Raw genomic sequence first — 16,960 nt, 5'->3', positions numbered from 1 at the left:
CTGTCTGTGTGGGTGTGTGTGTGTGTATGTTGTATGTATGCATGTTCGCATGCACTTGTATTTTAGTTGGATGCCACTTTCCGGGTAGTCCCAAAACCATTTTGAGGCCCGTCTCGACAACAATTACAGGGTATTTTAATGAAATCAATTAAAAGCCACTTGCGAATGTCTACATAAGTGCAAGGGCAGCATTTTTTGTGTCAAGCCACTCAAAAGTGAACAGAGAAAAATATATAAAACAAAATGTATAAGAAAAAGCCCAGAAAAAGGACAGGCCGCCGCCTCAGCTGCAGCCAAGGCCAGCGAGTCGAGTCGAGTTGGGCTTGATGCGACCCTAAAAGTGCATGTCATCCACATGCATGCATGCATACACATGCATGCATACATGCATACACATGCCTGCATGCATACACATGCATGCATATGCATGCGCATGCACACATGCGCAAAATCTGCATTTGGGAAAATACACCGTTTTTTATTTTTTTGGATTTTTTTCGGAACCTGCTCCATGGCAAAAATTGCGATTATAATAACAAAGAAAAAAGCTGTGCGACTGGTTAGTTAGCCCGAATCTTGAACAGATCCCGAACGGAGCGATGCCCCGCCTTCCAGCTAAAGATGGGTCTTGGTATTTCGCAAGCAATAAAACCAGAAATCACGGTGGGCGACCTTGACAACTGATTATTCACCTGATGCCCGTTACGTTTTCAATTTCGCTGGTTGTTGCCCCGTTTGGCAGCTAATAATAGAGCGTTCCTTTGATCGCGATGACATAAGCTGTTTATGTTTCACGCGCGAGGAAGGGACGGGGGCGGGGCGGGCGGGCGGGGCGGGGCGGGCTGGCGGGGGGGGCATACTAAGTGCTTCTGTAAACTGAGGAAGTTGTAGAATTTCGGCATAGACTTCTCACCAGCCCGCAAATTGTTTGGCTCAAAATTCGCTTCGATTTGTATTTTATATTTTCATTTGTAATCAAATGATGCGGAAAAGTTGTTGCTCATTTTAATTAGAGGTAAATCACAGTTTTTTTTTATTTTTTTTATTTTTATTTCTGTTTTATTTCTATATATAATAGTTGGGTCATAAATTTAATTGGCTTGCGTCTGAAATTTTGAATGTATTTAAATGCAATATATATTGAAATTAATGAAAATTAATTTGCAGCCGCTCGCTAAAATACATTTTTTTTTATTTGATTTCTAATTGCTTTAATCTAATTGAATTTCAATCGGTTTCCAGTTTCATAAGTCAAACAGCTGCTGGAATTTAAAAGTAATTTTTTCGAATTAATCGCCAACTATTTAGTTAGTTAGTTTGAACTAGGGTCAAGCAGCTTTTGGTAAATACTTTTGATGCTTGTATATAAATATGGGTTTGGTAATAAAATAGAGGTGTGCTCCTCTTCCACTCAAGACTGGGCTGGCGCGTTATGGATCTTGGGCAAATATGTGCTTCTAAATGGTTAACTGCTTTCCTGGTATTTTTGTTGTTGTTGTTGTTGTTGTTTTTTTTTTACCTACTTTACGCACACCTCAACGACTTTTTAATTAGGCGCCGGGCCTCAGCTGTTTTCCACTCAAAACAAGTTGAAATCGTATGAATTACAAACTAACTAAATGAATTAAATATGGAATGCATTGTAAAAACGAGTTTTCAATTCACAACTTAAGATACATATGTCTGGTTGGATACTAAGACTGACAATTAAATCACTTTATCACTTTATCTCAATGTAGTTTAAATTCGTTTTTGAATTCCTTAAATTCCTGTTTCTTATGATTCTCTCAGCAGCTAATGCTTGGTATCTTCCCCAAGCCAAACATCTATTAATACACCTTCACAGGGTATCTCATAGTCGAGCTGCTTGTCGCAGGCTCGTCATCAAATTTTGAGTCGAACTACTTTTGAACTAAACTACGTTTTAAGTGATATGTGTTTTAGAAACCTTTATTAACAACTTACAAGCTAATAATATTCATTGAGTGCTTATTAAACAGCCGCGTTTAATATTCTAAACAAATGCACAATATATTGTATATTATCCAATAATATCTCAGCTCGGAAAACCGGTTGAGTCTAAAGCAACAGCTCGAGAGATTCGAATGCAGTTGTAAATGTTACAAAATCCTTGTCAGATTTTTGCATAATGCCGCTAGATAAATACGGAAAAACAAACAGAATATATACTAATTTTCAAATAGTTAATAGTACTTGATGTCAACAATTTTATTAAAAAGTGTTTGTTTAACTTTTATCAATTAAAATAAATAAAATAATAAAAAAAAACTAGGCGAGGATCTAAGTAGAAATCTCAATATGTACTCAATTACATTCGAATCACTCATCTATGTAAAAAATTTAAATGAGTACTCGACTCGTTGTAATAGATACAAAGTCGCATTTCCGAATCCATTAAGTCGATTCGATCGAACGCGTGAGTCACAAATGTGAGTTCCCCCAACGGCACGCGGAAATCATTTTAACATAAATTATCGATAACCGCCTACTCTATGCAGAAATCGATAAATTTATTGAGTGCTTTTTTTTGAACCGAATATCCGGCTGAAAGCTTAACTACGACTGGGAACCACTTTCGATTTGTATATTTCCTTATGATTACAAAGCATATAACCCGTTCTTGAAATTCCATTTAGTAATATGTGTATATAGATAGACTCTACTATATATATATGATTGATATATGGTATGTATATTTTAAAAACAAAACAGAAATTCGCAACGAATTAAATTAGAGCATTTTTATCGAAACAAAATTCATGCAATTAGATTAAAGTTTTAACAGCTAAAACTATTTTTGAAAATTAGAGTCCTGACTTGAAAATATGGAGAACAATGACAAATGGATATATTCAATCGTTTAGTAGCTGCGTCCGAACAGCGTGTAGAACTTGGGCTTGTTTGTGCAGGCGGGATTGATGCACTTGTCGCTGTCGACAATCTTCGCGGGCTGGTCGAAGGGTATGCACAGCGTCTTGGCGCCCATGGCCGGTGCGCCGGGTTCGGCCTCCTCGCCGCGTGCACTGTCCGCTTTGATTTTGTCCTCGCAGGCCGTGTCGCCGCAGAAGGCGGCGAGCAGCATATTCTTGTTTTCCAGCTGGTTGCAGAAGTCGGTCCAGTTGCTGACAATCTTCGTGTGCGACACCAGATCCAGCTGCGCCTTGGCTAGCATGCTCTCGTGTATGGTTTCGAGCAGAGCGGGAATTTTCTTTTCCACATCGGCCAGGGCAATGGTCAGCTTTTCACCGGTGTCACGGCGCACAGCGACAATCTGTTTGGCCTGCATATCCTTGGGGCCCAGCTCGATGCGTATGGGCACACCCTTGAGCTCCCAGTGATTGAACTTCCAGCCGGGCGAGTAATTGTCACGGTAATCGCCCTCGCAGCGCACGCCGGCGCCATTCAAACGCTTCTCCAGCTTGTCACAAGCCGCCAGCAGCTGGGCGCGCTCATCGTCCTTGGTGTTCACCGTAATGCCGCAAGGCACGATAATAGCCTGCACGCAGGCCACATGCGGCGGCAGCACCAGGCCCTGATTATCCGCATGCACCATAATCATGACGCCAATCGTGCGCGTGGTAATGCCCCACGAGTTCTGGTAGACATACTGCTTCTGCTGCGTCTCCGGATCCTCGTACACAATCTCGAACATCTTGGAGAAGTTCTGGCCCAAGTGGTGACTGGTCGCACCCTGAATGGCACGGCCCGAGGCCGAAATGAATGCCTCCACTGTCGTGGTATAGTCACCGCCGGCGAACTTCTCCTTTTCGGTTTTGCGCCCCTTCACGACGGGTATGGCCAGCAGATCCGTATAGACTTGCGCGTATAAATCTAAAATCTCTAGAACTTCCTTGTCGGCCTCGGCCTTACTGGCGAACGCCGTGTGGCCCTCCTGCCAGAGGAACTCGCGTGTGCGCAGGAATGGTTGCGGATGCTTGAATTCCCAGCGCTGTGAAAAATAACCTGGTGAGGATCTTGGATCATGGATCAAGGCATTCGGTATACTCACCACAACATTGTTCCACTGATTGAGGCGGATGGGCAAATCTCTATAGGATTGTATCCACTTGGCATAGGCGGGGTACATAACAGTTTCCGAGGTGGGACGCACAGCAATTGGTTCGGCCAAGTCGGAATCACCCGACTTGGTTACCCAGGCCACTTCTGGGGCAAAGTCCGCTATGTGGGTCTTCTCACGCTCCAGCGCCGCCTTTGATACAAAAATGGGGAAGTAGCACTCCTTGACGCCCATACGCGTGATCTCCGCATCGAACCAGTTCCTGATGCACTTCCAAATGGCAAAGGACCAATGGCGCAGTATATAGCAGCCGGACACATCGTAGTATTCAATCAGTTCACCCTTGGTTATCACCTGCGAGTACCAATCCGGCAGATTGTCCTCTTTCGTCGCCTCCAGACCCAAACGGGTTTGTTTCTTCACGCCAGCAGCGGCATCTGGTTTGGCAGCAACAGCAGCTGCCGCTTCTTTCTTGGCTGGCTTTGCCGCCTTCTGCTGTGGCTCTTTGGGCGCCTTCTTGACGGCGCCGCCGCCGCCCCCTCCAGCTCGACCAGCAACGGGAAAATCGGTGCCCGTAACCTCCTTGTACTTGGCCTTAAGCGCCAGCAGCTTGCGCACCTCCTCGTCGATGACATCCTTCGCAGCATTGCTGCCCTTGGCGTTGCGCACCTTTTCGCCCTGCGCATTAATGTCCAGCGTCAGCTGCTCCTTCTCCGACGTGGCCATCTCCACTTTAGCCTCGACCTTGGCGTCGGGTGTCCAATCCTTGCCCGTTAGCTTTTTGTAATCCGCCTTCAGAGCCAGCAGCGTTTGTACCTCCGGATCGATTGTGGCCTTGGCTGCCTTTGCCGACTTTAGCTGACGAATTTTATCGCCCTGCGCTTGAATCTTGGCCAAGATGCTGGCAATGTCGCCGCCGCCAACGCTGGGCTCGTCGTCAGCAGTCAGGTCAACGGTCGCAACAGGTGCAGCTGCTGCAGCCGTGGGCGCTACGGTGCCTGGCTTCCACTCCTGACCAGTCAGACTTTTGTAGTCCGTCTTCAGAGCCAAGAGCAGCTTTACCTCGGCGTCGATCAGCGATTTTTCCGACTTCGCCGACTTCAGTTGTCGTATCTTGTCACCCTGCTGCGCGATCTTGTCCAGCAATGTGGCCACGGCACTGGCCGCAACGGGTTCCGGTGACTTTTCCTGCTTAACCTTGATGACGGCAGGCTCTGTGGTACCTGGCTTCCAGTCGCTGCCGCTGAGCTGCTTGTAGTCGGCCTTTAAGCTGAGTAGCGTCTTGACAGCGGCATCGATTGCGGCCTTGTCCGCCTTGGCTGTCTTCAGATCGCGCACCTTGTCGCCCTGGGCAGCTATTTGGGCCAGCACAGAGGCAACGTCTGTGGAGGCTGCAGTGGAGGCAGGAGTTGCGACTACGGTGCCTGGCTTCCAATCCTGTCCAGTCAGAGTCTTATACTGAGCCTTCAGCTCCAGCAATTGCTTGACAGCTGCGTCAATTTCTGGCTTGGCCGCCTTCTTGTTCTTCAGCTCGCGCACCAGATCTCCCTGCTTGACAATGCTGGCATTAACGGCAACTGCGTCGTTATTGGTTGCACCTGTGGCAGGTGCAGCAGCGGGTGCAGCTTGTCCTGGCTTCCAATCCTTGCCGCTAGCTGCCTTGTAGTCCTCCTTCAGGCTGAGCAGTTGCTTGACTGCAACATCGATTTGGTCTTTGGCTGCCTTCTTGGCCTTCAGCTCGCGCACCAGATCGCCCTGCTGGCCAATCTTTTTGTCCAATTCGGCCGTATTATTCGTGGTCTTATTGCTGGCAGCCTGCAAACACGAAAATTAGCCCAAGTCTAGTTAAAATAATGCAAATGAAGCACTCGAAAGTCTTTTGAGTACGTGTCAACAATTTTACTTTCAACTTCGCTTGCTTCTTCTTCTTTCTGTTTGTTCAGCAGAAGCTATCGAAAGAAACGAACCGATCGCAGCGCCGTCTGCAGCCAACTGGTTTTTGGCCCTTGTCACTTGACGTTCGAGATGAGCAACAGAGACGAAACTGTGACTGCGATCGCTGTGAGTAACTAGTAACTATTCCGTGACTGAAAACTGTGAAAACTCTGCTGACTGCGTAGTATTTATATATATATTTTTTTTAATTTAACTGAATTTGTTTAACTCAATTAAAAAGCAGTTTATGAAACCAAAAAAATGTTTAAATATTTGTCTATTACTTTTACTTTTAATAATTTTACTGTCTAATTGCGGAAATGCCCTTCTATGCGATTCTCATGATTTCAAGTACAGTTCTTTGTCCTCTCTAAATTGAACTCACATTGACATTCTGCCTGACTTACTTATTATGTGAAAAATCTGCTGATTTCAAGATTTTAAGTACAGTTCTATACTCTCTAAAATTAATATTCTCTTTAACTCTCATCCAACTAAAGTACACCAAGTCTCACTCTTTCTCTCCTCATTTACCTCAATAATCTGAATCCCTCATTCTTAGTTGGACCTTTCTCTCTCTGCAATCGATTTTTTAAATAACGCTAAGCTCGTCTTCTACACTTTTACAGGGTATCTCCCACACTACACTCGAATACGAATTGCCAGATTGTACTCACATTTGTTTTGGCAGCCGGCGTCAGAGCAGCGTTGACCTTAAGACCCGAGGAGGGCATGTCCTTTGTGTGGCCATCGGGTATGGAGAAGAGTATGATGGGCGAGGCGACATTTGTGTAGCGACTGGGCGGGGCATATGCGTTGTCCACCTTGAAGAAGCCGCGACGCTGCAGCTGAATGATGTCGCCCTTTTTGCATTTCTTGAGCTCGGGATCGCCGAGCATCTGGACTTCGTCGCGCGTCTTGTGGCCGATGTACTGCTTGAAGTCCTCGTCCTTGCCCAGGACCGCTTTGCTGATGATGTTGTCAAAGTAGACGCAAAACGTGGGCGGATAGGCGCTGGCATCGTCTTCTACAGCGAGCCAGGTGAGTTTCAGGGTCTTCTTAAAGTCCTTGTTGTCCAAATTAAGCGCTGCATCCACCGAGGTGATGGCGCCGCTGGCATCCTTGTGCACCTTCTTGATGAGCAAATTGCCCCAGTTGATGAAGGTCGCGTTCTCGCCCTCTTTGAGCGCCTCAGCGTCCGCATAGTCAATGTAAATGCGCGGACCCAATGTGACCGTCTTTGTGCCGAGTTTCTCGTCCTTGGGATGCACAGGCACCTGTACCTTCTCCAATTTGGCACCTGCCACGTTCACAATGATACGCTTGTCGTGCTCGAGGGCCGTGTAACGTGGCGCAATGGGATCAATGACCTTCTTGTTGAACGCCCAGATCTTATCCCAGTTCATAAAGACCACCGATTTGCTGCTACCCTGGGCAATGATGAACTCCTTGAGCCCCTCGACCGTCATGCCACGTCGTATGACGCCGCGCACCGTGGGAAAACGTGGATCGTCCCAGCCATCCACCAGGCCCGATTCCACAAACCAGGTGAGCTTCCGTTTCGACAGCACCGTATTCGTCATATTAAGCCGACTGTATTCCCAGATGTAAGGCTTGCGCAGCTTAAGTGCATCGATAAACCAATAGAACTGATCGTCTCGGTCGTGGTACTCCATGGTGCGCAGTGTGTGCGTCACATTCTCAATGGCATCCACAATAGGGCAGGCAAAGTCATAGGTAGGGTAGACCCTGAGGATTAGAAACAGGCAATCGGTCAATTACATCCGGAAGATGGGTACAGGGTATCTCCTCACTTGTATTTGGTGCCTGTGCGCGGATGGGGCTCGTTCTTGCAGCGATATATGGTCGGATCACGCATGCAACCGTTGGGCGAGGACATGTCAATCTTGGCGCGCACACAGCACTTTTGGCCAGCCTCGGTGCCCTGCAGCATCTGCTGCCACAGCGACAGATTCTTGTCAACAGCTAAAGAAGATGTTTTGGATTACAAAATCAAAGAACTTAACAAAGATTTGAGCACTTACAGTTGGAACGATTCGCGGACTCGACGCGCTGTTCACGTTCCAGCTTCATTTGCTCGGGCGGCGTATCGTCCACGTAGGCCTTGCCCTCCTTCAACATTTGTACGCAGTATTCAAGCATGAGATCAAAGTAGTTGGAGGTGTGCGTGAAGACGTCCGGCTTGATCTGCAACAGCTCCAGATCCCCGAGTATGACATTCTCGAATTCTACAGTCTCTTTGGCAGGATTGGTGTCGTCGAAACGCATTATCAGTTTACCCTGGAAGGCCAGGGCGTAGTATTGATTGAGCAGCGCCGCCTTTGCGTGTCCAATGTGCAAATAACCAGAAGCCTCCGGCGGGAAGCGTACTACAACCTTGCCCATCTCAGCGCCCGGCAGTTCGACAAATTTGCCCTCCTGCTTGCGCTCGCCGCTCTTTGCCGCGGGCTCATTGGTGCTACGCTTGACGCGCGCCTCCTCCGGTAGGGATTGCAATACCTTCTGTATCAGGGGCTGGGCACTGATCAGATCATACCAGCGCTGCACGTGCTGTGGTATGCCCTTGGCGGAGAGGAACTCGTAGCGCGAGTGCATTTCATTGAACAGGGCAAAGTCGGCAATGGTCAGCTTATTGGCAACCAAATACGTAACGGGCGCAATGGACTTGTCCAGGAAGGACATGGCCCACGATATGTCATCCTCGCAGGTGAGCGAGAACGACAGCCAGTGATCGATCTGTGTGCGCTCAATCGCCGTCTCGCCATATAGCTTGTGATCGGGTGCAGCACGTGCCAGCGCGCGCAGCACGTCGTTGTTCGAGTGGCAAACCAGGAGGCGGTTGTCCGGGAACTGCAACGAGGTTTCCTTGCTCCAAACAATTTCCACGGGCACCGATGAGTTGATCAAATGCGCCGTTGCCAAACCGCCTGAATGTATAGGGGCAAGTGTTATTTAATTGATACAAAACTGATGCAATCCGATATATTCTGTGCATAAATAGATTTAAGAGCAGGCAATACCGAATTTAACCATAACCTCACAATATTGCAGGCGCTCAGTTCACTAAATTACGCCCTAACGGTACTCACTTATGGGTGGATTGTTAACGTTTGCCTTTAGTTTAATAGACATTTTGCCTATATTCGTATATTCGTTTGCAAACTAAACTCAAATTATGAAATTGTTCGACTTATATGCAAGTGCACGGCAAGCTGCCACAACGTCGCTTTTATTTTTATGAGCGAGGAACTAAATCAATGAACTAGATCCGTTTGCAAAAAAAATGGAAATACTGAATAGCTCTAGTGTCATTCCCTATTTCGATTTAATGCTGTGAACAGCTGTTTGAAATCTATTTAAAGGCCTTTACGTTAGACAACAAATTTTAAGTATTATTGGAATAATTAAATAGGGTGTTGTTTAAATGATTGCTAACATGTTGAATCAAATATTTAGCAGGCTAGGTATTAATCGATTTTTATTTTTGTTAATCGATAGTTGAGATGTTTTGCCATTCACAGTAAAATGTGCTACAGCTGTTTTAGTGCTTTCACAGTGACTGTCAAAATTGGTTGAAGAAGCATTTTTTCTTGATGTGCTGAGTGAAAAATTAAGAGCTTTGCTAATATTTTTTGTATTTGCGGCGCTAAAAACCTAAAAACTCACAGCTGCAACAGTTAAAATGGTAAGTCAATTGAGGCTTATAAAAGTTTTGCTTAAGTAAATGTAAAAATGAAGCCTTAAGCGCTGCCGTCTTGCTACGCTGGCCAATTGCACACCTGAGTCACCTTTTTAAGGTGCAGAACGCGAGGTCTTCCGACTTATTTACCGCTGCTAATTGGTGTATTTATGCGTTATAGATGCTTTTCATGCTGCTGTTCAGCCGTCAGGGCAAATTGCGGCTGCAAAAATGGTATATGGCCTATCCGGACAAGACCAAAAAGAAGATAACACGTGAGCTGGTCACAACGATATTGGCGCGCAAGCCCAAGATGTGCTCGTTTCTCGAGTGGAAGGATTGCAAAATAGTCTACAAACGGTATGTATAAACTGTTGTTATTCACAGCCAACTGTTGTGTTTGACTATTTTGTGTTATTATTGCAGCTATGCCAGCTTGTATTTCTGCTGCGCCATCGAGCAGAACGACAACGAGCTGCTGACACTGGAGATAATCCATCGCTATGTCGAGCTGCTGGATAAGTATTTTGGCAGCGTAAGCTATATCATAATATTATATATTGTCTGTTCAGTAATGTGTTCATGTCGCTTGCAGGTCTGTGAATTGGATATCATATTCAATTTTGAGAAAGCGTATTTCATTCTGGATGAGTTGTTGATCGGCGGCGAGATACAGGAGACATCGAAGAAGAATGTCCTGAAAGCGATCGCCTCACAGGATCTGCTACAAGAGGTCAGTACACCCGAGATATATGAACTATAATGTTGTATATATATAAGAATATCTTTATATATGCCGGATATATTGTTAATTGTTCCACATATCTATGCAATACGCTGGTTTATCAATTTTGTTCTCTCTTTTTTTTTTTATTACCTTTGTTTTCATGCAACTTTTTAAAAAGTCATTTCATGCATATATCACTCGTTTCAAGTTCTACTACTTAATTATTGTTTTGACTTTCTCTACTCTTCTGTAATTTGTGCAAACGAAACTAATCGACTCTCTCTCTCTCTCTATATATATATATATATATACATCTAACTGAATTTTATGATATTGAACACCAAAAAACGAACAGCAAGAAGAGTTCTTTTACTCACTGCAATAGCCAACTATTTACGCAATTATATTACTTAATTATTATGCTTAAGTTTAATTAATTTGTAAACAGATTTTATGATTTGCGTATATGATTTGTCAATGCATGCCACAGGCGCGTCTCTCAATTGAATGTTCCGAAACAACTTGCCAGCAAGAAACAAAAAACATTTCCAAGAAAAGTAATTGAATGCGTTTTATCACAAGTATTTAGCTTGCCATAATTGTTAAACCCATAGAAAGTTATTCAACTTAGTTCCGTCCATTTAACGTATATATATATATCTATAAATATATTGCCATTAATTAAATTGTAGTCAAATGTGTATGTAGTACAATTTGTGTATTGTTGTTCTTATCCAAAACTAAACATTAACGAGAAGGTATCAAGTTATTTGTTTTGCATGATCTTTGTAGCTTGTTCCATGGTTCCATGCCACGTTTTTCGTAGTACTCTAATCGACTAACTAACTAAATTTAATCAAGACACACAAAAACTTATATCTAAATGTGTAACCATAATACCCTCTCTCTTGTTATTATTATTAACGCTTGCCCCACCCGCCACTGCATATATCGATGTTAATACAACCATCAACAGGACTTCAATGAGTATTTAAACTAATCAGAAAAACACAAAAAAAGGATGCCTAGAAAACAATAATAATATCAAAATAAAGAGAATCCTTTTACCAAATAACAGTTTATAGGTTTGCTGAGCCTTGTAAGAACCCGCTTTAGTCAGGATTTATTTTTTCGTTTAACTGTCAAAGTCCTTTCGTTAACAAAGTCAAGGTTGTAAATATATATATTGCCAAGCTTTTTTTTTAATCTGTTTTGTGGCCGGCCGCACACATACATACATAAGAGATTGTGTTCGCTGCAATGCGTAGTTTGTGTACCGTTACGCCCTGCCCACGCCACGCCCCGTGCGCTTGCAATACATACGCATACACATACATACCATGTACAAATAACTGTTTACGCATTGCTCACGCAACGTTACAACGAGCTACATACCAAAAGCTGTGACGTGCTCTTCTTCTTTTAACAACAACAACAACATGCAACACATGAACTAAAAGTAAATCAAATTCACACGCACACACACATACACATACACTCACACAGCTGCTACACGTACACGTACACGTACACGTTTTTTCTATGTATCTACTCTTCTTGTTCTTATTGTTCTTATTCTCTGTACTCCAGGACGAAGCTGTTGAGGGCACTTTAAGAGACATTGGACTACTCTAAAAGAAAGCCAATACGTAGAATGTAGTTGTTATTACACACAAATGCAAACATGCACGCACGCCCACACACACACAAACACGCACACGCACACACACAGACGCACAGACACATTCATGTTAACATAAGTACTTAGCTGCAGCAATATGTGTGCACACATTCACACCTTACATCGTATGTAAAGTAAAAACTTTGTGTGTGTGTGTGCGTGTGTGCCTTAAAGTTAAACTATAGAACATAATTTGGATTTCACAAATAAACAACAAAGTGCAATTAGTATTTTCACACAGCGAGTCTAAAAATAGAAAAGAAAAAAAAAACAGTTAAGAGCAAAGTGCATAGCTAATACAACAACCATCTGGCGCGGTCGTCCCCCCTCACCCTTAGTCTTGAGTAAAGTTCATGCAAAACGCAAATACCCAACATTTAAAGTAACTTCACAATCATTTAAATTTAGAAAATCATTCAAAAAAAAAAAAAACGAAAGCAATATTGTTTTTTCAAAACTTCTAAATGGGCAATAACTAGGGAAGAAGCAAAAAATGCAATACATAGAAAAAGTAAGCTTTAAATTCGTCAAAAAAAAAAAAAATATGCGGAAAATGAAATGAAAACTGAAAATGTAAAACTCTTAGTAGTAAATAATATATATATATATATATACACATATATATTTAAAAAGAAAAACCAATAGTTTATATAATTTTAACTGTCTATATATATATACTTATGTGTGTTGTACAATTTAGCCAAATTCCTGTGTTTTGTATACAATAATAAAAACAAACGAAATATTTAAAAAACAAAAAAAAAAAGACCAAAATTGTATGTATGTATTTGTATGTAAAAACTATGTACTTAATATGCTTAGAGGTAAGGTTGAACGGTGATCGTTTTTTATTATTCTTATATTTATTTAAATCGAACCTACTTTTAGTTTAATACTATTTTGTTGTTGTGCCTTATGATTGCTGCTGCCTCTTCTCTCTGTTCTCTGCCCCCCTTTCACTTGCTCTACGCCTTGCTCTACGAATACTCTGTCTAAATATACTCTATCGAAATTGGTGTCGCATAGCTTAGTGTTTATTTAGTTAACATTTGAAATATGTTTGTGTTCAATTGATTTTCCCTTTTTGTTGGAAACCTACACATCGATGTTGAAAATTCCGAGTACATATAGATAATGAAGAACGCATTTCCATTTTACAGGATGAAACACCGCAAAGTTTCTTTGACGATCATGGCCTTGGCTAAAATGGCTAAAATCCAACAAAATGCGAATCCCTAACCATGAAAGTCGCCTTAATGTATGCGTGTATTTCTACTACTTGTATTCAACATAACCTAAAAAGTATATATGTCGTAAATGTCTTATTTTTTTTTTGTTCTAATGATTATTCCGTTACCAGCTGCAAATTTGTACACACACACACACACACACACACACACACACACACACACAAATGCTGTTAAACACATATTTATTCAAATGTACTCGTAGCCTATTCCATACAAAAACGCAAATGTAATTTGCCAACATTAAAACACACATACTTTAAAAATGAACATAAACAAAACAAAAAACTAATGCACATTTAACAACAAAGCCTTGTTGTAACCCTACGTATTGCCGTCTACAAGCCTCAAGGCGCTGGATTTTGAATAGATCGTTAAACGTTCCACATTCTTATAGATGGAACTAAAGTATGTAGTTAATGTAAACGTACTAAAAACTTGCGTGCTCAAATATATATACAAAATATATAGTAATATATATATATATTAATAACTTATACATTTCATAGCTGCGCACAATAATGAAGCTTCATTTTTTTTGCTGCTGACTAAAATTTGTTACACTTAAATGCAAATAAAAATCAAATTTATTTAGAAAACGTTTTCTTATATACATAATCCATCTAAAACTGGTCACACTGCACAATACCGATAAGTCGATTTAAGTCCCAAATTGATTTGTGTCTTGGCTAGAAAATGTTGCTGTCCACACTTAACTCAAGGAGCCGCTGCATACTTAACGTAGTAACTGCCGTTATTGTTCCAATTGGATTCGTATTGTTAAGGAAGTATACAGTTGAGCAAATAGTTTTGCTAATATAGGGTATTTAAGTATCTGACACTTACAGCTAGTTAAATAGATAAGACAGCGTTAATTCTTATTTGTTTCAGCTAAACAGTAATTTAATTTATGAATATTTATCAAAATAACGTGCTGTTCTATTTATTACGATATATTGCTTATTAATCGTTTGATGCTGGTTGCCTCTCGATATATATCGATATATACAATCGATGGCAGATTACAACTTTCATCTGCCGAAAAGATGAAACCATGGGCGAGCGCCTGAGAGAGAGAGAGAGAGAGCGAGAGAGCATGAAATGAAAGCAAAGATAAAGAGCGAGAGCGCGCAAATGAGAGAATGTGGGCAATACTCCCGCTATTTTCCCGCTGTTGTTGGTGGGACTTTCCGCTGCGGCCGCCAAAAATATTTCAACACGCCGAATTTGCGGCCAGCAGCAGCAGCAGCAGCAGCCGAGTGTCGAGGCTAGCGAACGTTGAACAGTTTTCGGCCCCAGTCAGAGCGCACCATCGTCTTCAGCGAAGCACAAGCACACACAACCACTAGGTGTGTGCTCTTTGTACGTTACGGGGGCACTCTGCCACACACAGAGAAGAATTTTCATTTTCACATACCATACACAGCAATGTAGGAAAAATGTACAAGAAAAAAAGAAAAACTTGAAAAACTTGTACATTCGAATTGTGTGAAAATTTTCCATTTAACCAATAAGTTTCGTTTATTGCTCCCAGTGCACAATTACGGAAAATCTGAATACGCGAAAAAACAAAAAAATACAAAACGTAACCAAAAATTGAAAATCCAGTGCTAAAATTCCCAAAAACGCCTGACAAAATGACGAACAATTTGCCAAACGCAGTCGCAGCAGCAGTGAAAATTTTTTAAGTCCCGCAGCGGAGATGTGTTAACCAAAATGAAAATGAAAATGAAAATGGAAAATGGAAAATAATTGTGCAAATTTGCAGTGGCAGCAGCAGTTTCAGTTTTGCGAATTGCCGTCGTCTACGTTGTCCAGCAAAAATATATGGTACATACATTTTGTATCTGCGCGTGTGCCTGCCTGCCTGTGTGTCTGTGTGCGTATGTGTGCATGTGTGTGTGCGTGAAAATTACGTTGTCATATGTGCAAAGTTCGCCAGCGTAGGCTGAACATCTCATGCAGCCAATGCAAAACAAAATTTCGAAATGCAATTCTTAAAACTTAAATCGAGGACTGTTTGGTTTTTTGTTTGTTTTTTTTTTTTCGAAAATTCAAGGACTCTGCTTTAAATGTGTGTGTGTGTGTGTGGGAGTGTGTATGTGTGGCGAGGAGTCAACGCAGCACAGGAGCAGCCGAGGCAGCAAGAAAAAAATTCTCTATCTATTGCGATTTGCTCATGCGGCTCGAAAAGAGCGAGGCGCACAACGTACCTAGAGAGAGAGAGCGACAGAGAGAGAGAGAGCGAGAGCGAGAGAGAGTGAGAGTGGGGCAGTGGGTGCAAAGTGTTGCGGCTGCTGCCTGTGTGCATATGTATGTATACATGCGTTCCACACACACACACACACGCACACGTATGTAAATATGTATGTGTGTGAGTGCGCTCATCTCGAGCTGCCCAATTTCTAGCCTCAGCATCATCATCAATAATTTCATTTTATTTCAATAACGAAAGCAAGAGAAAAACATGAAACCAAAATTTATGCGGCATTAACCCCATCAATGCCACAAGCAGCAGCATTTTGTTGCAAAAATTTCATTTGTGTGTGTGTGTGTGTTCCATTGTTCTTTGTTTCCTTTTGTGGCGCTTTTCGAAGTGATTTATCCTTAAACTTGGCAACTTTTTGCACACTGTTTCGCCTCGGCCATGCTGTGGTGAATTGGCCACTGCGCAGGCCACCTGGTGACCAGGACATGAACTAAGCCTCCCACGTCGACGTCTTTGTGTCATATTTGGCTCATACAATTATAATTACATACATATATACAGACATGTATATATATACATGTATGTGTGCATATTACGTATGTATGTATGTGTGTGTGTGTGTGTACAATGGATTAGTATATCTGTACAGATTGTGGCTGTTGCTGGTCCGTTTTCATATTGTCATAAAGCTGAAAATTTCAAGTGTGGCATCTATTATTAGAATTTGTATGAGTTAATGGTCAAGCTTTGCCGATTGTCCTTGGCCGAACGGGGAGCCCTGGCTTGTGCTGTGCGTGGGCGTTATAGAAGCACCCACACATACAGTCACACATACACACACACACTCACACACACTGGCACACAATCAGGCATACGGTTCAGTGTTTCCCAAGAAATGCCAACTATGCGGTCATCATTGCTGCTCCTGTTTATGCTCTAAGAATTCTGGATTCTGTGTTGCATACTTATTGGGGCAGTTGCTGGATAACTCGCTGAATTTTCATTCAATATTCGCTTTTGTGCAACTATAAAATGTTAAATGCAATTTCCAACGGGGTAGTATAACTTTCTCAGTCTCTCTCTCTCGCTCGCTCGCTCTTACTATCCAGTCGCCTGCAGTCGCTATCGTTCGTTCGTTCGTTCGTTCGTTTGTTCGTTCGGGCTATCTCTTGACACGCTGTTGATATCATATTTTTGCCAGTTTTATTATTATATGATGCCTACTACTTTCAATATGTGCGTGGAGTGTGGGGGATAGGCATGCTCAAATAACGGGTATTGCTGCTCAAACACAAACTCACCACGCATAGCCACGCTCCCACACTCGCGCACGCTCGCTCTCCCTCTCCCACTCCCACTCCCTCGCTCCCTTGCTCGCTCTCGTTTGGTGGGCGCTCGAAAACTCCCGCTAGTGTATATTAT

The 16,960-nt window shown here is 42.6% G+C and overlaps 2 protein-coding genes across 8 annotated transcripts; one reads left to right on the top strand and one right to left on the bottom strand.

Annotated features, from left to right (window-relative positions):
• Positions 1-2,296: 2,296 nt before the first annotated feature.
• On the bottom strand, positions 2,297-9,216 carry LOC115764722 (bifunctional glutamate/proline--tRNA ligase). The gene is made up of 6 exons (XM_030707924.1): positions 9,085-9,216; positions 8,020-8,922; positions 7,789-7,960; positions 6,652-7,723; positions 4,031-5,854; positions 2,297-3,970 (listed from the first exon to the last, which is right to left on the bottom strand). The coding sequence occupies exons 1-6, from the start codon at positions 9,125-9,127 to the stop codon at positions 2,882-2,884; spliced, it is 5,103 nt and encodes a 1,700-aa protein (XP_030563784.1). The 5' UTR covers positions 9,128-9,216; the 3' UTR covers positions 2,297-2,881.
• A 332-nt stretch (positions 9,217-9,548) lies between these two features.
• On the top strand, positions 9,549-13,877 carry LOC115764723 (AP-1 complex subunit sigma-2). 7 transcript variants are annotated; one of them, XR_004018039.1, is made up of 7 exons: positions 9,549-9,680; positions 9,856-10,034; positions 10,101-10,209; positions 10,270-10,407; positions 10,892-10,958; positions 13,243-13,384; positions 13,443-13,463. XR_004018039.1 is itself a non-coding variant. In XM_030707926.1 (6 exons), the coding sequence occupies exons 1-6, from the start codon at positions 9,678-9,680 to the stop codon at positions 13,245-13,247; spliced, it is 501 nt and encodes a 166-aa protein (XP_030563786.1). In that variant the 5' UTR covers positions 9,549-9,677; the 3' UTR covers positions 13,248-13,877. The 7 variants fall into 7 exon arrangements, 6 of the variants coding, with proteins under 6 accessions (XP_030563786.1, XP_030563785.1, XP_030563790.1 ...); XM_030707926.1 differs by having other exon boundaries at positions 13,243-13,877; XM_030707925.1 differs by lacking the exons at positions 13,243-13,384; positions 13,443-13,463 and having other exon boundaries at positions 10,892-12,671.
• The last annotated feature ends 3,083 nt before the right edge of the window (positions 13,878-16,960 follow it).

Source organism: Drosophila novamexicana, unplaced genomic scaffold (assembly GCF_003285875.2).
Source record: "Drosophila novamexicana strain 15010-1031.04,08,12 unplaced genomic scaffold, DnovRS2.1 tig00000870-arrow-arrow-pilon, whole genome shotgun sequence".
In the NCBI taxonomy this organism is placed as follows: Eukaryota; Metazoa; Arthropoda; class Insecta; order Diptera; family Drosophilidae; genus Drosophila; species Drosophila novamexicana.
This window is presented reverse-complemented; position numbering and strand designations above follow the sequence as displayed.